Source organism: Narcine bancroftii, chromosome 4 (genome assembly GCF_036971445.1).
Source record: "Narcine bancroftii isolate sNarBan1 chromosome 4, sNarBan1.hap1, whole genome shotgun sequence".
Lineage (NCBI taxonomy): Eukaryota > Metazoa > Chordata > Chondrichthyes > Torpediniformes > Narcinidae > Narcine > Narcine bancroftii.
In genome coordinates this window covers 18,948,408-18,970,765 of record NC_091472.1, presented here as the reverse complement: position 1 = coordinate 18,970,765, position 22,358 = coordinate 18,948,408, and the positions used below count along the sequence as shown (strand labels likewise).

Sequence of the window (22,358 nt, the reverse complement as noted above, 5' to 3'; positions counted from 1 at the left end):
AAATTCTTTTATTAATCTATCCTTAAAGGGTTGTGCCTATATTTTTATTTTCATTAACCAAATTTGCAATGTGCTCATTGATCTGGTGAATGAATTGCAGCACATTTTGTTGGAATACAAATGTATGGGTGCATAGGTTCATGAGGCCTAATTCACAGACACACACACACACTCTATACGTATATACATGCATACAGAGAGGAGAGAGATCCTTCCGACACTTAAACTGGCTTGGCTACAATATCGAGTGCCCTGATGTTGCTTGAATAAAAAGCTGCCTCTGTTATTTGAGGTGTGTGTCCTGAGAATCCCAATTGTCAATAACTTGAAAGGGCTGCCTTGGAAATGCTGAGCCAGGTTCCAGGTGGTTAATTTCATTAAAATCTTCCTTGTGCATGGATGCAGAATCAGGGACATAAGGCTTTACCGGGGGAACTGCAATTCCCACTCTTTCTGCTATTGGTGGACTCACTGAATTCTATTCACATTAATACCTAACTTGTATAAAGGAGAACTGAATCCCTGATCCCTGCCACCTTTAGGAGGAGATTCAGAGAAATTTTTAAAGAGAAGGAAAACACTGTTTCTACTATTCCACACAATTGTAACTGATCTTTCAAGTTGTTGTTGCCTTGCTGCCATGGATATTCTCCACACACCTGATATTAAGTATTTTTTTTAAAATACTGTACAACTCCCACATGTCTTCACGGTTATTTTTAACAGACTGAGAAGGATGCAGGATGTGTTTGCATCATTTCCCTTGCTTTAAACCGTATCACAATTTGGGATCCCAGAAATCGGAGAAATACAAAGACTTTCACTTTTGACCTGGCCTATTGGTCACACAGCGGATTTGTCAGAAATGAGGAAGGAATTCTTATTCCCGATGGACCTACAAGCAAATATGCAGATCAGGTGGGATGTTGCTGTAGTTCTCTTAGCAGTACCAGATATACCTTCTCCATCTGGTGTGCAAGACATCAGCTAACTCTTTGGTACTGGAGAGCTGCAAATGTCCTGCCACATATGAGAGATGCGCATCTGAAAAATTCTTTCTAGCCCCGGTGTTCTTGCTTTTATGTTTTATCACTAGAGTTTGGAACATAGCCTAACTACAATAAGTTTTGGAAATCCATTTCTTTAAAATTTTATTGGTGAATGGATGTCTGTAATTTGTCAAACTTCTGGTGATAAAATGCAACAACTTGTCATCAATTTTAGAATCGTCATCAATTAGAATTATGAGTTGCATGATCTGAGGTTCTCTCTCACATGGAGACCATTGGAGATCTAACTGCAAGGATACTTTGGCTCTTACATTCACATAGATAAGTTTTTGGAATATGGTGCCTTAATGTGATGCTACCCAGCAGTCTACACTGTTAGATGGACAATAAATAGAATGAAGAGTAATATCTTTAAATCTAGAGTTCTTCGTTACCTGGCATTGAGGGGCTGAGAGCCAGGGGAAGCCCCTCAAACAAAAGAGTGGGGAATAACGACAAGGTGCCACTGTGGTGATAATGGTGTAAGTAGAAATGCATGTAACAATGTCCAGTGATGGAAATGTATGGATACAAAACTAAGGATGAGACGAAACTTTGAATGATTTTCCTTTCGTGGATAATTTATTGTGAATAAAATCTATTTTTGGTTTTTAAAAAAAAAACTAATCAGCACCAGGACTTGGCCTGGCTGGCTGTGAGAGGGGCCTCCTGGTCAGATCCTTCTGATGTGACAAGAATGTACGCTGTCCCTGAGATGACTGTGGTGGAGTGGAGACAGTGTCCCACCTCTGCAAAATGTGGATTTGCAAAGAGTGTCTGGGGAAGGACACAAAGATCCTTGTTACAGTTCATCCCCAGCGACAGTGTGACTCTTGATTTACAGGCTGTTCCCGAGGGCACATGCAGAGCTACTGAAAGACCATCATCTTGGTGAAAGACGCACTTTGGTCTGCCAGAATATTGGTCTTCCAGCATCCAGAGATGTCGGTGAAGGATCGCTGCTAACTGGGCCATTCCAGGCTGCAGGGGTATGTGCTGAGGCTTGGCACAGCCAATGTGCAGGCACTGTGGGGAAGGGCCAAGCGGATGAAAGTGTATGGATATGGTATTGAAGATATGAAAAGACTTTAAACAGTTCTCCTTTGTAAATAAGATATATCAATCTCATCACATCAACCTGTGCACATTAGGAAAAGTTTGCATAACTCTCAACTGCAATTAAGAACAAAATAGTTGAATTTATCAAAAATAATGATTACAAATATTGCATAATGTCTATTGTGCATTTAGTGATTGTAAAATGTCCTTCACCTTTGTCCCACCACAATCTGGGCACCAGTCCTAGGTTAAAATATCAGGCAGGTTTTCTTCTAAGCCATTGTCAGGATTTAGAAATTGCTTGAGACAAAAACTTCCCACTTTGCCGGTAAGTAACAAGTAATTCAGTAGTGACCAGGATGACGTCCAACTTCAAGGCTGCAGTTCAAAGTAAAACAAATTTATTAATGGACCTGATTTGGGTTCACAGTCCATTTGAAAGGGAAGTAGCTGCTTGTGTCCAGAAATTTTGCAGAGTAAGTGAAAATGATGGTCAACAGTGCTCCACGTAATTGCCCAATGAGAATCTGTGATCCAATGATCTAGCTATGGCTTCTGTGTATCTTTTGTTTCGGTGATGAGTTCTGAAAACTTTGAATAAATGAACCCTTGTCAGAGTTCACAAGATCTAGGAGCAGAAATAGGCCTATTGGCCCATTGAATCTGCTCCACCATTCTATCATGTGCTGATCTATCCTCCCACTCAGCTCCACTTCCTGTGCTTATTCTTTCAAAAGAACTAATGGAATGTTGGCTTTTACTTTGAGGTCCAGAATACAAGGACCCAATTATATCTGGAGTAGTGGTCTTCTTTCCCTTTGGCACTTGAGGGTGATTTGGAGGATTTGATGGAATGTGGAGATATGAGCTATTCTTCAGGTGAATAATATCCTTGAAATTAAAAACTTTTTTTTTCAGGGTGGCATCAAGAAGTCACTTCTTCCCACAGAGTTATAGAAACCTCCAACTCTACCCAGAAACACTACATGTGTTTAATGTGCGGTTAGGGTTAGGGGTTAGGGTTAGGGTTAGGGTCTGGCTCAAATGGATTGTTTAACAGCAGCTATTCATTTGACAAGGGGGTGAATGGGTTCAGAGCCAAGGCATGAAGATGGTGTTCATTTCAGGGAATTCCCTTGTCGAAGCGGAGTCAGTTTCCTCGGGTAAAAAATAAAAGGGATAATGTGAGAAAGGACAAATGTGTAATTTTGTTCAATCCTTGCTTCCTTAGAGAAAGGTGTTTAATGATCTGGGCCAAGAATTGTTGAGCAATGCGTGGCAGGGATACAACACAACATTGTTGGCCTATGGACAGACTGGTTCAGGAAAAAGCTACTCCATGATTGGATATGGACCAGACAAGGGAATAATTCCATTAACTTGTGATGAGTTGTTTAAAACAATTAAACAAAATCAAGAAGCTGATAAACAGTTCCAGGTAAGAATCAGCAATAATGTTAAGGATTGTGGTCATTTGGGATCAATAGGTACAACTGGACAATGAAGATTTTGCTTCCTGCTTTTGGGTGTATTTTCTTTTGGATTTGGGGCTACTGATCATCAAAATAGTCTTAAAATTTTCCTATCACATACTCTTTTTAAAATCATAGCCTATGTGATTTCTTGTCATTTTTAACATGCCTCAAGAATTCAAAACCACGAAATGCAGTATGTCATTGAAAATTCATTTTCTGCATTTACACCTGGACAACTTCCTTGCTCATCTTGGTGCAGTCAGTGACGAAAATGGTGAAAAGTGGATGGAAGGTTGTTGAAGGTTACAAGAGGATCTAGACAGGATGCAGAGTTGGGCAGAGAAGTGGCAGATGGAGTTCAATCTGGATAAGTGTGAGGTGATGCATTCTGGAAGGACAAACCAGAAGGCTGAGTACAGGCTTAATGGTTGGTTAGTGTGGATGAAGTGTGGGTCCAAATCCATTCATCCCTCAAGGTCGCCACACAAGGTTGATAGGATAGTGAAGAAGGCCCTTAGGATACTGGGCTTCTTTAATGGGGGAATAAGTTCAAGATCAGAGAGGTCATGTTGCAACTTGACAAATCTCTGGTGAGACCACACTTGGAGCATTGTGTTCAGTTCTGGTCTCCTCATTATAGGAAGGATGTGGAAGCTATAGAGAGGGTGCAGAGGAGATTTACCAGGTGTTGCCTGGATTTGGAAAATAAGTCTTGTGAGGCAAGGTTAGCAGAGCTGGGGCTTTTCTTTTTGGAGGGTAGAAGAGTGAGAGGAAGCTTGAAGTGTTTCTACTTATGGGAGTGGGGAGAGAGATAATCACAGAGCTGAGGTTGTAAATGTAGGTAAATTTTCTAGAGTTTGGAACGTATCAAAAGATGCATAAAAATCATTAAAAGATGAGAGAAAAGAGCTCTGGGGAGATGAAGCCTGGGGCAGATCAGCCGCAATCATCAAATGGGCAGGTGTGAGGGACCTGCTCCAGTTTATTTGAGTTTTTGAGTTGCTCCCAGTGGATTTAGATGTTCCATTAATATTTGTTCTGTACTTTGTTCTTTGCTGCTGCGATTAATTTTTCCAGGGGTACCTCAGATTTGGCTTCGTCCTTCCAAAAAGTTTTTCATGAGATCTATTGCAGTTCAGGTCTATGTAAATGATTTTTTTTTGTGGGGGGGGGGGGGGGGAGGGAGGAGTGAAAAGAGAAGCAGATGGATGGTGGAATTAATGTGGAAATATCCAAACCAAGCAGGAACAGGAGGAGCGTGACACACAAACCACCACAGGGTTACAGATGTTTGCAAAATTAAAATACAAAAGTCTGCAGTCACCATGATTGAAGTAAAATCAATGCTGGAGAAACTCAGCAGGTCTTTATATAGCAAAGATAAAGAAACATAACTAAAATTTTGGGCTTGAACCCTTCATCAAGATAAGAGCAAAATGTAGACAGGCGCCTGTGCACCTGTTACCATGAGCAGTTAGCGCAGCGCTATTACAACACCAGCGAACGGGGTTCTAATCCACCACTATTTGTAATGAGTTTGTACATTCTCCCCGTGTCTGCGTGGAATTTCCCCAGGGGCTCCAGTTTCCTCCCACCATTAATTGGGTGTAATTGGGCGGCCTGGACTCGTGGGCTGAAAGGGCCTGTATGTTTAAATTGTATAAGGGATGACTAAAGATAAATGAAAAGGAGAATCAGAAAGAAATGAAAAACTAAAATCAAAATGAAAAAGTTAGGAATAAATGTGAAGGTATGAAGGGAGAGTGGGGCTACAGCAGAATAAGTTTGGTGAGGAATCAAGCATCCACCTTAAATTGGAGACCAGGTATCTCTCAAATTAACGAACTGGTTCTGGGCATGGCAAAGATTTAGCACAAAATGCTTAGGCACAAGATAATGCCAAATTAACTAGAAAAGATTAGTCCTTCAGCCTGGATTAAATAGCATTTTTCCCCACCTCCTCCACCCATGAACATTAGTACATATTGGGTTCTCTGCACAACATTTTTGAATGAATTCAAGGTATTCGAGTTACTGAACTTTAAGATCAGCCATGATCTCGTTGAATGGCGGAGCAGGCTCGAAGGGTCGAATGACCCCTACTCCTGCTCCTATCTTCTATGTTTCTATGTTTACAAAATCAAAGCAGGCTCTTTGATCCACCATGCCCTTACTAACCATGACGCTAACCCCATATTAGGTCTGTATTCCTTGCATTTTTCCAATCTAAATATCTGTCCAAATGCCTTTTAATCATTAGAACGGTTTCTGCCTCCGGCAGCTGCTTTCAAATATTCACCTTTGTGTGTTGGGGGCTGTGGAGGGAAACTTACCCCTCAGATTTAAATTGCTCCCTCTCACATTAAACCTGTGCCCTCCATTTCTAGACTCCCCTGCCATGGACTGACTGTCTAGATTGAAATACGAAATCGTGCAAACTCTGTGATTGTACCTGTAGTAAAAATACACCAAAGTGCTGGAGGAACTCTGGTCTTTCAGCATCCATAAAAAGCCATCGTTTTGGGCCTGAACCCTTCTCCGAGGAAGTACGCAGAATGGGCAAAAGGAGGAAATCTCAGAATTCAGACAGTGCTGGCTGGGGAGGAACCCAGACCAACAAAAGGTGTTAATTGGATATAAGGGCAGAGGTGAGAAATTATCATGTCTGTGTGAAAGGAGACAGGGAAGGGAGAGACAAAGTGGGTGGAAGAAGTGAGGGGGGGGTGGGAGGGTTAACAAAACCAGAGAAGTCGATATTGATGCTATTTGGTTGGACGGTGCCCGGTTGGAAGATGAGGTAGTGTTCCTCCAATCTTGGTCTGACTATCTCCCCTCTTGATTTTATAAACCTGAATGAATGTTGTACTGTAGCCATGTGTATTGCAGTGAGAATAAACCCAGTTTATCCAATCTCTGATAACTAAAGCCCTCTATTCCTGGCAACATCTTAGTGTATCTCTTCTGCACTTTCACTTTTGCTGCCTCATCATTTGTTCCTATAGTGTGACAATCATACTCTGTGTGATCTAAGAAATTCTTGGAATTCCACAACGACGTTGCAAATTTAGGTTTAGGATCGTTAACAAACCTCTTAATCATTGCTGTTATGGCTTCTGATTTAATCCGGTGAATCGGTTTGAATTAACCTATTCTTTCCTAAACATGTCAATGGTAAAAATGCCACTGTTTGAAAGCAATGGTAGTGAATCACCATTTGAAGTACAAGAGGTTAATGATATAAAGGAGATTATAGATTATTTTGCTGTGTAATAAGACAAGTCCCAAATTTCTTTTATTCTCCTTACAGATTTATTTCAGCATGTTGGAAATCTACAATGAAAAGGTAATGTTTTTCTCCTGACTGACACCAAAATGTAGTATTCAATTTTGCCACCAGTATGTGCATTAGCCAGCTGCTTTATTGTTGCAAAAGAAAAGGCATGTACCAAGGTTGAATGGACTTTCAACTGTGTTAAACATCAATTCTCCAGGTGTGCATATTTTGTTAGAAACTATATCAAGAACATTTTCACCTCATCTATAAAATGATCTGGAGGATTAGTTCCAATGGAATAAATAAGTAAATAGCATATTACAAGTCAACAGTACTTCAGCTCATTAGAAAAGGAGTTTCATGTTGCCTTTCAAGCATGGCGATATCTTGCACAGCCGTGGTCTGGATATGCTCCCATAGGTTCTGTGTGAAGGCCGAGCTCTGCGTAGAAATGGTTACACGAATCTCTATTTGCTAATCTGTACAGTAGCTGGAAGTTTCTTTCCAAGTTCTGCTGTTCTTAAGCAGTAAAGTATCAAGCATTGACAGACCGAGAATAAAACTTGGTCCCCGGCATTTAACATCCATCAACTTGATTTCAAACTATGGGTTCCATGCCAAATTATTTTTATTGTCGGAGATTTGACAGTGCATTGCCAATAACTGTGACTGTGCTGAAGGTTCTCCACTTCTGTTCATTAGACAGTCTGCCACCTGCACTATCCAATGGAAAAGGGCGCAAGGTTGAGGCGAAATGAGGCTTTGCATGATTTAGAAGCACAGTGACATCATAAATGAAGGACACAAATACGAGCCAATAAGGAGTGACATAAATGAAAGACACAAATACGAGCCAATAAGGAGTGACATCATAAATGAAAGACACAAATACGAGCCAATAAGGAGTGACATCATAAATGAAGGACACAAATACGAGCCAATAAGGAGTGGCATAAATGAAGGACACAAATACGAGCCAATAAGGAGTGACATAAATGAAGGACACAAATACGAGCCAATAAGGAGTGGATTAGAGTGTTTGCCCAGAACTGCTGGATGGATGGTGCAGGGAGATGGCAGAAGGAAGGTTTAAAAAAAATTGAAACTATGTTAATAACAAAAAAGCATAGAAAGATCAAAAGCTAAACAAATCAGAAAAAAAATTGACATCTCGAGGAAAATCGGTGATCAAGGGTTTACATATTTTAGTGAAAATCATTCTCTTGAGAAGTCTTGACTTTTTTGCCAGAAAAGCTACAGCAATTTTGACAAGCTTGATAATTGTCCAGCTGCCTTTCTGTAATATTAGACTCATTTCAGTCTCTGGGTCACACAGACTAACACAGTGGCTGAAATAGTGTTAAACTCTCCATAACTCCACATGAATTATTATTTTTTTACAACTAATCTCATAGGTCATTGACTTGTTGTCTAAGCATCCTGGAGGTCTTCGAGTGCGAGAAAACTCCCAAAGGGGTTTCTATGTGGAGGACGTGAAGTTAGTACCTTGTGAAAACTACAACCAAATTGAACAGTTGATGGAGGAAGGGACGAGGAAGAGGACCATTGCATCCACCAACATCAACGTGACCAGCAGCCGTTCACATATGATCATCACCGTCCAGTTCAAGCAGGTACAAGCTTGTCGAGTCATTTGGCAACATCAATTCCGGCAGGGTTTTCATTTTGGTCAGTGACTGCTGTCAGTTAAAATAACTTGACCAAAGTTGACTGTTAAGGAACTGCTCTGGAGACCAGTAACACAGTTTTGCAGATGATGGGGAATTTGGTCATGTGAGACAGAAGCAGGTCCTGAACGACGGACAGCTTTTGGAGGATGAACTGCTCTTTATTCACATTAAATCTCAGTGTTTGGAGGAATAAAAGGGCAAAGTAAGATCAAACTAATTTTCAAGGGACTGAGGAACCGCAGTGACACTTCACGCACACACAACTCTGAAGGCAGCAAAATCTTCGACTTTTAAGTGGGATGGGAAGCTACACAAACCTTTGATAAAACACTGGACATTTAATTACTTCTGGTAACTGCTTCAGGAAATTAAAGCCTTCAGAGAATAAAGGAAATTAAGTAGGGAAGAAAGAAATCGACAATATCAGACGACCTTGGATTGATGAAATGAGGGAGAGATTTGATGGAAGGGTAAAAGAGGCAAAACACTTCCCAGGGAGCACAGATTTGGTAAAGGAAGCAGAGATGAAATGCAAGTTGCTAAACATTTCGTTAACGTGTTCCAGAATTGACTCCCCATAAAAGTGGTGGAAATGTTGAAAATTAAAGCAGGGCAAGGCCATTCTGCCCTCAGGCCTGGTCCACCACTTAACCCAATTGTGGCTGACCATCCACTCCCGTATCCTATTCCCACTTTCTTCCCATATCCAGTGATCCCTTCAGCAGTAAGAAATATATCTATATCTACCTCTGCCTTGAATATATTTAATGACGGTCTCCTGCTGGCTTCTGTTGTGGAGAAGCCACAGATAGGTCACCTGGACCTGTTGATTCTGATTCTCTGCAGCCATGACCTGGGGCTGGGACCCCTGCCTCCGGACTCTCTACTAATGGGAAGATTCAAGTTTGCTAATACTAGAAAATTAGTTTCCATGGCCTTTTTCAGAAGCAACTCATGAAGACAGCCTTTGGAATTCAGAAACCTCTTCTTGATGTTTCTTATAACAGCCATTCTCAACTTTTTAACTATGGTCCTCTTCGGACTCTGCTCCAAGTTTATTCCCCCTCCCCCCCCCCCCTTCCCTGTGACGCTGTCAAGTTTAGTTGGTTTCTTTTGTACTTCTGTCCAACTTACAAGAACATAAATATTTTATGATTTCAGACCATGGCTCCCATTAAATGTGTATGACCCCTGTTGAGAAGGGCTGGTTTATAGGGTCATAGAGTTGTACAACACAGAAACAGCCCCTTCAGCCCAACTCATCCAGGCTGACCAAGTTGCCCATTTAACCTAGTCCTATTTGCCTGCATTTAGCCCATATCCTTCCATCCCTTTCCAATCCATGTACCTGTCCAAATGTCTTTTAAACCTTGTAATGGTACGTGCCTCTACCACTTCCTCTGGCAGCTGATTCCATATCCCTCCACCCTCTGTAGGAGCTGACAGTAGAACCACAGAACATAAATCATTATACCACAGAAAACCAGCCCTTCGGCCCATCTCGTCTGCCCCGAACTATCATTCTGCCTAGTGCCACTGACTTGCACCCAGTTCATTGCCCTCCCGTCCATTTACCTGTCCAATCTTTTGTTAAATGTGAAAATTGGCCCACATTCACCACTTCAGCTGGTAGTTCATTCCATACTCCCACTACTGTGTGAAGAAGTTCCACAGAACCAGAGAATGGTTCTGAATGTTCCCCCTAAACTTTTCCCCTTTCACCCTTAACCCATGTCTCCTACCCTCAGTGGAAAAAGCCTACATTGCATTTACTCTATCTAGAGAACCATTTCAAGTCTTTCCACCTTCACTTTAAATAAATGCCCTCTAGCTTTGGACTCTCCTATTCTGGGGAAAATATTGTGACTATTCTCCTTGTCTATTCCCCCCATGATTTTATAAGCCTCTTATGCTACAGGGAGTAAAGGCCCAGCTTTTCTGGCCTCTCCTTACAGCTCAGACTCTGCTGTCCTGATTTGAAAGCCTTGATGTCAGCCATGGATTCATGATGACACTCTTGCCTTCTGAGTCACAAGACTGGGGTTAAATTCCATTGCAGGTATATATATGAATTAAGAGCCTCACCTTACTCCTGAAAGCAGAGCTGTTGAACTTCCCATGGTGTTCTGGTGAATATTTAGCTCTGTATCAATATTATCAAAATCACTGAACTAATCATACAATATACATAAAAAAACAGACTGTAATGGAAATATGGAATAATCAGTCCTGCAGAGAACTGATGATTGACAGAATCCAGATATTGCCATCAAAGTAAAGGCATTTTTATCCAATACTCCACTTATACAGTGGTGATCAATAGCTTGGACTTGCACACTGCTGGGTTCCAAGTTTCTGTGAAGTATTGTTAATTTTAAAATATCTGCTAAATAACATAATGACTTTATTTAATATTTATTGAAGCGCACTCCCACAGAGTTTTTAAAAAAAAAGTTGTGCATTGCAAAAGTGCTGGAGAAACTTAGCAAGTCACGCAACATCTCTAAGAAACAAAGGGATATAACCAATGTTTCGGGCCTGAGCCCTTTATCAAGGTATCAACAAATAGCATCAGGCGCCTGAATTAAAAGGTGGGGGTAGGAGAGAGAAGAGGGAAGAAGGGGCATGGGGAGGTGCATAGGCCAACAGCCAACAAAATGGTTTTTTTTTAAGTGATCAATTTCAAAGAAACTAAGTTACAATTGACAGATCTGCCTGCTTTTGTTTAATGTACTTCCACACAGGTGTTTTTAAAAGACCACCTAACCAAACAGTCGAACATAAACCTGGTGGATTTGGCTGGCAGTGAGCGTCAAAAGACCTCTGGTTCTGAGGGGGACCGTCTGAGAGAGGGAACTGCCATCAATCTCAGCTTGACCACTCTGGGAAACGTTATCAGGTGAGGCACTCACCGAAACCAAACAACCAGACCAGCTACGTACTGCAGGTTTATTCAAATGTGGCCATTAGAACGTTTACTTTGACCATGGTGACTCCCTGATAGAGCACTGATGAATTTTCCTGATCTGTTTTACATTTTTATCATTTTAAACTGAACTCCAATTTATAAACTGGCATGAAGTGAAACACTGCATCTGGTCCTTCTGTCGTGGTCTCCTCCACATTGGAGAGACTGGGTATAGACTGGGAGATTGCTTTGTTGAGCACTTTGGTCCTGTCCGCTGCAATATCTTGGATCTCCCAGTGGCCGCCCATTTCAATTTTCCATCCCAATCCCTTGCTATCGTGTCTGTCCATGGTCTCATGCACTGCCACACTGAGATCACCGGTAAATTGGAGGGACAACACCTCATCTTCCAACTGGGCAGTTCAACCGGATGGCATTATCATCGACTTCTCTGGCTTCTGTTAAACCTCCCTCCCTCCCTCCCCATCCCAACCTTCTTCCCTGTAGCCTCCCTCTCCTCGAAATGTCGGTAATATATCTACCTCCTATGGCTCTGCGAGACACGCTGAGTTCCTCTAGCATTTCTGTGCCTTTTTATCACAAAGTGGCCAATAGGATTTGAATTCTCGTGCATGGTACATTTTTAATGTACTATTATATAACAATAAAAGGAACCTTGACTCTGAATTATTTGTTCACTCGCCAGCTGTGATGTGCTGCTTCCTGCATTGTGTGGTTTCGAGTTGACACCATTGAATATTACGTCATTTTATTCTATGCTTTTCCCCAGTGCATTGGCAGAAATTGCTATGGGGAAGAGGATGCTCCATGTGCCCTACAGGAACTCCACACTTACTAAACTACTGCAGCCTGCTCTGGGTGGAAACAGCAAGACTCTCATGGTAAATGCTCAGGAACCTTGCTCTTCCTGAGGGAAAAAAAATCCACAAGAGTTGGTTCTTGCTTTTTTTTTCTTGTAATTTTACCTTCTCAGTTTCCTGGCCTGTTGAGTTGTGCCTCATATATTCTCTTAAGCTTGATCTTTATGTATTCAGTGTTTAAAGAATGATTTATCTTACTTATTTTAAAGCTTTTGACTTGTATCTCAATGCTAACACTCTTGCTTTTAACACAAGATGGCTGACAAACTTTTAGTATGACATAAGATGGCTGAAAACAATTAGACAGTTGCAAACAAATGACCTTGCAAGCTTTGAGAATAGGCACTGACTCTGCAAGGACAGATAAAATGAAAAGCAAAGATAAAGTTAGCACAACATCATTCTATTTTGTCTTATGAAAAGTAAACACCAAAAAGCTAGGTGCCAGGGCGAGGAAACCATTTTTTCTTATATAGAATGTTGTAACATTAAGAGTGAGGGTCGTTCTGCTCCTTACTCATTTGAAATTGTATAAATATAGAAGCAACCATCTGTACCTTTTGAAGTAAGAGCTGAGACTTCAAGGAGATGTTTGACTGAGAAATCTCCTGACGAGTCATCCTCACTTCCCATATACATATTGAACATTTATAATAAAACCTGCATGCTTCGAAGAGATATTTTTGCTGTGTGTTCTTTTGCAGTCTGATTTCATTTCAGAGGTGTGGGGTGACTTCCACAAGTGTTTAAAGTCTTGTGTGATACGATGGTCCAGATCTCCCTCATGTAACTACCAAGATATTTGGAATTCCTGCCTAAACACGTAATTGTATAAATTCCTGAAATGGCAGGTGTGATAGTTGAAACACTGGCTTTAATTATTGAAAATTCCCAGTGTTTCAGAAAGGTTCCAGCAGATAACAAGTATCAACTGAATCTCTTTTATTTCAAATGACAAATGGAACTCCTTTATTCAAAAAGGACAAGAGAAAGTAGGAAACAACAGGGCATTAACTTGACATCGATCATGAAGAAAAATGTTAGAAGCTGTTAAAGATTTAAAAGAAGCATGTAGAAAAATTTATAGTAATTAGCAAAGTGAGCATGGACAAATTTAAAAATTTAAATTCGAACCATCAGGGCGCTAACAGGCCCTTCCGGCCCACGAGCCTGTGACGCCCAATTAACCTAAAACCCCATACGATTTTGGAGGGTGGGAGGAAACTGGAGCACGCAGACATGGGGAGAGCATACAAACTACTTACAGGCAGTGCTGGATTCGAATCCCAGTCACTGTAACAGCGTTGCACTAATCATGAGGCTGTGACTTGTGAAAGGGAAATCATGTTTAGCCAATATATTGGATTTTTTTTTAAACAAGTAACTTGTGCTGTGGATTACGGATGTATCGTACTTGGATATCTGAATAACATTTGTTAAGATGATGCATCAAATATTGTGGGGACATAAAAGCTCATGACAGGAAACTTGTTTGTGTTGAAAAACCATTTGAAAAGATCTTGCCTATTATTTAAAAAATTCTCACTGCAGGTTGAGTCTTTAAAGTTCTCTCCTAAATGGCATTAGAGGTAGAGCTCTTAAACATTTGAACGCAGATGATAAATGAGGAGATGGGATTCAGAGTTCCAAACAGATCAGCTCCAATCATAAAATGGTCAAGCAGAGGGCTGGGGTTGAAAGGTCATTTCCTGTATCTAATATGTGAGTTTGTATGCATTGGATGTGAGCAGTCTTCTCAATGCCGACAACACCCAGTGTTAGATTGCTGGTGTAATGCCAACTTCCTGCAGTTCTTCAGCAGTTACAGCTGATGGAGAGGGGAAAAAGAAGTAATCTACAGGTATTTAAAGAAAAACTGTTGTTTCCAATGCTTTCTCATTTTTAAATTGCTGGTAATTCAATAAGTCAATAAATGTAACTTGATATTTAATGCAGTGAAACGGAGTTTTACTGGGAATGGGCAGACTTTGCGATCTGCAGCGATCTGGGTTTGCTACTGACCCTACACTTGTCTTCAATATTGAGGATACCTTACATAAATAAACTTGCTTTTGCTCCATCCCAACTGTTCTCTCCCTGTAACTCTGCACCTGCCTGATTTTTGCTCGTACCTTGACGAAGGGCTCAGGCCTTCGTTATCCTTTGCTTCCTATAGATGCTAGATTTCTCCAGCACTTTTGTGTATGGCATAAATTGAAAATTGGTTGTCGTGCAGGGCCCCGAGAGAAGGAAATGGGGATCTTTTCCAGGGTGGCATGTGGTGATACGTGACTCGCCCCTTTGACTCCAGCTATTCACAATACATTAGCAATAATTTCACCAGGAGAATTGAAGGTAAAAGTTCCAACTTGGTGAGGCTGTGAGGCGTGTACAAAGCGACTTCAAGAGAATTTAGACACATTAAGTCTAAATGTAACTAGGATAAATGTTGAGTTATTCACTTAGGTAAGAAAAACAGAACTTTTATCCATTGTCCTCTTTATCCACTGGCAGACAACCACTTTGTATCCACCCCACTTGGACTGATTAATGTTATTATCAGTGATCCATTCTTACATGATCATTCCCTCCACTTGATGAGTGCAGCTTTCAAAATGAATCATGAATTCTCTTACAGATTGCAACAGTCAGTCCAGCTGATATTTGTTACGAAGAAACTCTCTCAACGTTACGCTATACTGAAAGGTAAAACTGTCAAGCTTTATTGGAGAAGAATTGAGAAAATTTGCTCACATTTTTAAATCTGACTTCTCCATTCCAAAGTGCTCTATTACCACTGAGGTTTTTTCTTTGAAGTGGTTCTAGTTATGGCAACGTGTGAACTATTTGTCACACTACAGTTGCTACTCGGTCGTGCGAATGCAATGATGAGTAAATCTGCTTTTTTTTTGTGATTTTAGTTGAGGGATAAATATAAAGAATTGTGAATAATTATCTGGGATTTTTTAAAACACTGTCAACAAGGCATATAGAGTCTTGACTTCTGACCCTGTGCCTGTTCCTCAGTACACCACTGGAGAATAAACCAATATTCATTGCTTGGTTCCAGAGACCTGTCCATTGAGCTACTTCAAATGGAGATCAGTATGTAACCAAGATGAAGAAAGACTACAATCAGGAAACAGAGCAGTTGGAAAGGGAAATAGTAAATATAGAAAAAGAATTAGCAATGAAGGAAGATACAACTAAAAGAAGAGAATTGGCAGATAAAAAAATAAAATATGAAACACTACAAACATATAAGGTGGAGAAGAACATAATGAAGAAAAAACAGAAATATTATGAACTAGGGGAAAAAACGCACAAAATTCTAGCATGGCAGCTTAAGACAGAGCAAGCTAAGAAAATGGTATTGGCATCAAGGAAAAAAGACAAGCAAATCACATATAATCCAAAGGAGATCAAGGAAAACTTTATAAAATTCTATGAACAATTATACCAAACTGAAAACGAAGGGAAAGAAGGCAAAATAGATGAATTTTTAACTAAAATTGAACTACCAAAATTACAAATAGAGGAACAAAATAAATTAACAGAACCATTTGAAATAGTAGAAATACAAGAGATAATAAAGAAACTACAAAATAATAAAACACCAGGAGAGGATGGATTCCCAATAGAATTCTATGAAACATTTAAAGATTTATTAATTCCTCCCCTCCTGGAAGTAATCAACCAGATTGACAAAACACAAAGCTTACCAGATTCATGTAAAACAGCAATAATTACAGTAATACCAAAGCAAGGGAAAGATCCACTCGCACCAGCGTCATATAGACCAATATCATTACTTAACACAGATTATAAGATAATAGCTAAACTATTAGCAAACAGATTAGCAGATTATGTACCTAAAATGGTAAATCTAGACCAAACTGGATTTATTAAAAAAGACGGATAACAGACAATATTTGTAAATTTATTAACTTAATTCATGCAGTAGAAGGGAGTAAAGCGCCAATGATAGCAGTTGCTTTAGACGCAGAGAAGGCCTTTGACAGAGTAGAATGGAATTATTTATTCAAAGTATTGCAAAAATTCAGTTTTCCAGAGAAGTATATTAATTGGATTAAAGCATTATATAAGGGGCCATTGGCGAAAGTGACAGTAAATGGATAGATATCAAAGCAATTTAATTTAAGCAGATCAACAAGGCAGGGATGCCCACTATCACCCTTATTGTTCGCGTTAGCTATAGAACCACTAGCAGAATTGATAAGAACAGAAAACAATATAAAAGGGATAAAAATAAAAGATAAGGAATATAAAATCAGTCTATTTGCGGATGATGTTATAGTATACTTAACAGAACCAGAACTATCAATAAAAGAATTATATAAGAAATTGAAGGATTATGGAGAAGTGTCGGGTTATAAGATTAACGTAAATAAAAGTGAAGCAATGCCAATGAATAATGCAGATTTCTCAAAATTTAAGAAGGAATCACCATTCAGATGGCAAATGCAAGCAATAAGATACCTAGGTATACAAATAAATAAAAATCTCGCCCATCTATATAAACTCAATTATTATCCACTAATGAAAAAATTACAGGACGATTTAGAGCATTGGAAAGATTTACCACTAACACTAATAGGAAGGATAAACTGTATTAAAATGAACATTTTCCCAAGGATATTATACCTATTTCAGGCATTGCCAATACACTTGACGGAGAAATTCTTCAAGGAGTTAAAGAAAATAAGAAGGAAATTTTTATGGAAAGGGGGGCAACCGAGGATAGCACTAGATAAATTAACAGAATGGTATAAACAAGGAGGCTTACAATTGCCAAACTTTAAAAATTATTATAGAGCCGCACAATTAAGATACCTATCAGATTTTTATCAAACAAGGGAAAAGCCAGATTGGACTAGATTAGAACTAGATAAAATAGGGGAAAAGATACCTGAACACATATTATATAAATGGGATGAAAAATTGGTACAACGAGTTCTCCAGTATTACATCATCTGCTCAATATTTGGAAGAAGATTCATGTAGAAAGGAATAAAACAAGTTACCAATTACCAAAACTAATAATGACGCAAAATCAGTTACTCCCTTTTACAATAAATAACCTTTCCTTTAGAGAATAGGAGAAAAAAGGGATCAAAAGAATAGAAAATTGTTTTTCAGGAAATAGATTATTATCCTTTGAACAAATGAAGGATAAATATAATATAACTCAAGATACAGTGTTGGCATATTACCAATTGAGATCCTACTTGAAGGACAAATTAGGAAGTAGTTTGAGGTTACCAGAGGGAAGTAACTTTGAATATGTGATTATAGATACAATGACAATCAAAAGATTTATAACAGATATGTATATTAAACTGCAAGAAAAGGAGAATGAGGAAACAAATGGTAAAACTAAACAAAAATGGGAACAAGATTTAAATATAAAAATAAAGAAGGAAACATGGGAGAAGTTATGCTCTGGAACGATGAGAAATACAATAAATACGAGGTTACGTATGATACAATATAACTGGATACACAGGCTATACATTACACCTCAAAAGTTAAATAAATGGGACCCAACAGTATCTGACAGATGTTTTCGTTGTAAAAAAGAAATGGGAACAACAATTCATGCAATCTGGACATGTGAGAAAGTAGAAAAATTTTGGGAAGATCTAAACCAGATATTAAATAAAATTACAGAAAACAATATACCAAAAAACACAGAGATCTTCCTCCTAAGTAACATAAAAAATAAAGAATTTGGACTTGATTTGGATGGTGCACAAAAAAGATTTAAGATAGCTCTAGCCGTAGCAAAAAAAATGTATTATGTCAACCTGGAAATTGGAAGATAATTTGAGAATACAACAATGGTATGTAGAAATGAATAAATGTATTCCATTAGAAAAAATAACATATAATTTAAGAAATAATATTGAAATATTTGAACAAATATGGGAGCCATACATGAAACACAATAGAGGAAACCTACCGGGGACATCTACCACCTAAATTAACGAAAGGAGAAGGAAATGAAAAGTATTGACTCAGTGGAATTTCTTGTTTATTTTTGTTGAATGACAACATTGTTTGACTGGTTTAATGTGTCTTAGATTTTGTACTTTAAATGAATGGGGGGGAATGTAGGAAGGGTGGGATGGGAGGAGTGGGGGGGGAAATGACACTGTATATATTTGAAAAGGAAAATGTATGTATATTGGTCAGTGTGGTTTATGGTGTGAAAAATAAAAAAATTATTTTAAAAAAATGGAGATCAGGAGGATCTTCTTGTGTGAATCTTAGGAAAATTTTTCCCTATGGAGCTCCAGAGGTTATTCAGTAGATTCTAGATATAGTAAATGCTGGAGGAACTCAGCCAGTCTCACAGCATCCATGGGGTGGGGGTAAAGATGCACCATACATACTCGTGTAAAAGTCAATACTGTATAAAAGTCAACCTTCCTAGTTTTAGCCCCAGCCGCCAGTCCATCTGATCTCCTGACGCCTCGACTGCGGACTTTCACCTAGGACCTGCCCACCCATTGAAGCTCCCAATGGTTCAAATTAATACAGGTACTTATCGTGGTCAAAAGTAGTATTCATGTAATAGTCGACCCCATAAATTTAACGTTAAAAATTATATTTTAAAAATCCACTATTTTTACATGAGCATATACGGTATTAACCAAAATTTCGGGTCTGAGCCCTTCCTCAAGGTATATGAGTATACCTTGAAGAAGGGCTCCAGTCTGCTACGTCGGTCATATATCTTTATTTCCTATGGATGCTGCAAGACCAGCTGAATTCCTCCAACATTTCTGTTTTTACTACAATCACAGTGTCTGCAGACTTCTGTGTTTCACTTCTCTGAGCTGGCTAACAGACAATTCAAAGATGGAACAGACTGGAAGGACTATACAGATTAATCTCCCTATTCATTTTCTCTTCAATGCACAAAGGACGAAAAATATTCAGAACAAGGCGGTAATAAATGAAAATGCAACGGAGCGACTTGTTCAAGAGCTAAAGGCAGAGAATGCCAAGCTGCAATTGAAGATTACTAAGATTAGAAACTCTGGAAAAAGGGTGGAAGAGGAAACAGGTAGGTACCTGTTAGTTGAAGTTAGTTGGTGAAAGTCCTCGAGCTAAATTCACAATCAGACCGGATTTGCTGATCTGTTACCACAAAATTTGTGAATATTTAGGGAGAAGGCAATTAATTAGGAGAATGATTTAAAATGAATATTTAAAATATTTATGAATATTTAAAACGAATGATCTAAAATGAATATTTAGGGAGTTGGCACTTAATTCGGAGAATGATCTAAAATGCAAGTTACAAACCAAAAGTTGCAGGATTCCTTAATCTGCTACACCTACCATAGTACTACCCCAACAGAAAATCCTACCCTTCCATCCTCAATGACCCCTCACACTTGCCCTCTGTGGATCTAAATCTAAAGCATGCTGCTTTTCCCTCACCAGCAGAGTTACGGCGCCTGCTGGCCGGAAACGAGCTCCTGTTGGTGGAGATTCAGACATCTTGGGAGCAACGGCTTGAGAAAGCACAGAAGGAATGGAAGCATCAGTTTGTAAACCTCATGCAGGTAAAAGTAGGAAGAATCCTGTTTTACCATCTAACCATTTACGGAGCGGAAACAGGCCATGTTGGCCTTTCGAGTCCGCACCGGTTCACTGATTTTGTGCGCCCTCTTCAGGCATTGGTCCCGGTAGATCTTCATTCAATAACGATGGACGAATTCAATGCAGGTGGAATCTTATTGAAATTGAAAGCAAGATTCTTTCAGTCAGATCAGCCTCAGTCAGTAATCTGTGTATGATCAGAATGCAAAACACAGCAGATGCTGCAACTTTGACATTAAAATGGAAATATTTAACAAATCAGAAAGAGATAGAGTTAACTTTTCAGTTGACCTTTCAGCAGAATCAGGCCAATTTGATGGAAATGCATTCACCTGGAAATGGATCATTATCCTTGTATCTTGTAATATTTAATATATGGAAAATAATTTTTTTAATTGCAAAAAAGTGTCCATAAAAATACATATGTACTTTTTTTTTAAGTTTTGATTTTTTTAAAAATTTAAGCCCAGAAATACACAGTCAAAACTGTACCAGGGCACTTGTAAAGTCAGGAAACTCAGGGCTCGGAAAGAAATGGGTGTTACAAATCCTAACAGCACATGACCTCTACCAGAGAACTGCTGTAGGGGAGTACTGCCATTGCAGTACACAGATGTTTGAGAGGAAAGGCTGAAATTCTAAACCACCAGCTGAAATGTAAGAAAATTGTTTGTAATTTGGAATGACCTTGTTCATTTCTGACATCCTTTTGTTAGGTTTGCAAATCCTGTGCTAATTACCACAGGATTGTGTGGCCACTAAGCTGGGTTGAGTCAGAGATCTAATAGAAAGCATGAGTAAGCTTTTTGCCTCTGTTTTCTAGGAACGGTTCATGATTCAGATGTTCCCGTATCTGTCGAATGTCAATGTGGATCCACAGCTCACGGCCTTTGTCAGGCACTTCATCCAGGATGGTACTGGCCTCCAACACTGCTGCTGTCTTCTGACCCAAGTCTGGGTTTTACTTGCTGTTCTTTCTGTTTGGTCTGATCTTCACCTGGGCTACAACTGACTTGCATTTCAACTCGTATCCATTTTCAGCTCAACCTTGTCTTGAGTAGAATCTATTTGGATTGGTTAACATTGAGGATAAAACAACATCTGAACTAATGCAATCAAATGTTTTATGACCAAGTTCAATCCAGATAAGTGTGAGGTGATACATTTTGGAAGGACCAACCTGAAGGCCAAGTACAGGGTTAATGGTCGGTTACTAACGGTATGGAAGAGCAGAAGGATCTTGGAGTTCAAATCCATACATCTCTCAAGGTTGCTGCACAAGGTCAATAGGAAAGTTAAGAAGGCCTATGGTAAGCTGGGCTTCACTAATCAGGGATTGAGTTTAGGAGTCATGAGGTGATGCTGCAGCTCTACAAATCTCTGGTGAGACCACACTTAAAATATTGTGTTCAGTTCTGTCACCTCATTACAGGAAAGATGTGGAAGTTATGGAGGGTGCCAATGAGATTTACAGAATTTTGCCTGGATTGGGATATATGTCTTATTAGGCAAGGTTAGCAGAGCCATGGCTTTTCTCTTTGGAGTGAAGAAGGACTGGAGGAGACTTAACAGAGGTCTACAAGATTATGAGAGACAGAAGCCCCTTTCACATTTGCGTCCCACTAAATTGGCTGTTCAGTGTCCTGGGATAGGAATGGGGGTTTGGCTTTTCATACTTGCCTACTCCTAACTGGGACACTGAATGCTTTCACACTTGCAAGGAGCCATCCCTGGAGTTAGGACTCTTCTAACCTTCATGACGCATTGAGCGATGGTGGAAATGCCCTAAATCCTGATCAATGTATTATGATCTTATATTTGAACAAAATTAATCATGCCTAATTATAACATAATTAAGCTTTATGTTCAGCACAGTATGAGCCCTTCAGCCCCTGTCATTGTTGTGCCAACCTATATAAACCTTTATAAGGGACCATGGGAAAGTGCGAGCAATAAATAGCAATAGCAGACAATTTTTAAACCAGGTGGGGAAAGTTGGTAGCACACAATTTATACAGCGTGGGAAAGTTTGTAGCATTATTGCATAAAATTTAAACAGCATGGGAAAGTTGGTAGTACTTGTGTACAATTTATAAATACCATGAGGAAAAAGTGATGGTAGACCTGACCTCCCAGAATTCCATGCAGCAGAGAAAGGGCTGCATGCCCGGCTGCATGCATGGAGCATTCATAGAGGGGTTTCTTTGTCGCACGGTATTCTGGGAAGTCAGGCCTGCCTTTGCTTTCTCCCCACAGTCTTTATAAATTGCGCACTATAGCGCTACCAATTTTCCCACGCTGTTTAAATATTGTCCGCTATTGCTATTTATTTTCTCTCTCTCTCTCTCTCTCTCTCTCTCCTCCCTGTCCACAACCGCGACTTTCC

The 22,358-nt window shown here is 39.5% G+C and overlaps 1 protein-coding gene across 9 annotated transcripts in view; it reads left to right on the top strand.

Moving 5' to 3' along the window:
- Positions 1-22,358, top strand: part of kif28 (kinesin family member 28) — a 51,156-nt gene that overhangs the window by 501 nt on the left and 28,297 nt on the right. For 6 of the 9 annotated variants that reach the window (XM_069930882.1, XM_069930881.1, XM_069930883.1 and 3 more), the window contains exons 2-11: positions 727-918; positions 3,340-3,546; positions 6,891-6,926; positions 8,273-8,491; positions 11,293-11,447; positions 12,247-12,358; positions 14,976-15,043; positions 19,288-19,430; positions 19,814-19,935; positions 20,796-20,886. In XM_069930882.1, the coding sequence (XP_069786983.1) occupies positions 727-918; positions 3,340-3,546; positions 6,891-6,926; positions 8,273-8,491; positions 11,293-11,447; positions 12,247-12,358; positions 14,976-15,043; positions 19,288-19,430; positions 19,814-19,935; positions 20,796-20,886 (1,345 nt within the window). The other 3 variants (XM_069930886.1, XM_069930887.1, XM_069930889.1) reach the window with 3 other exon arrangements.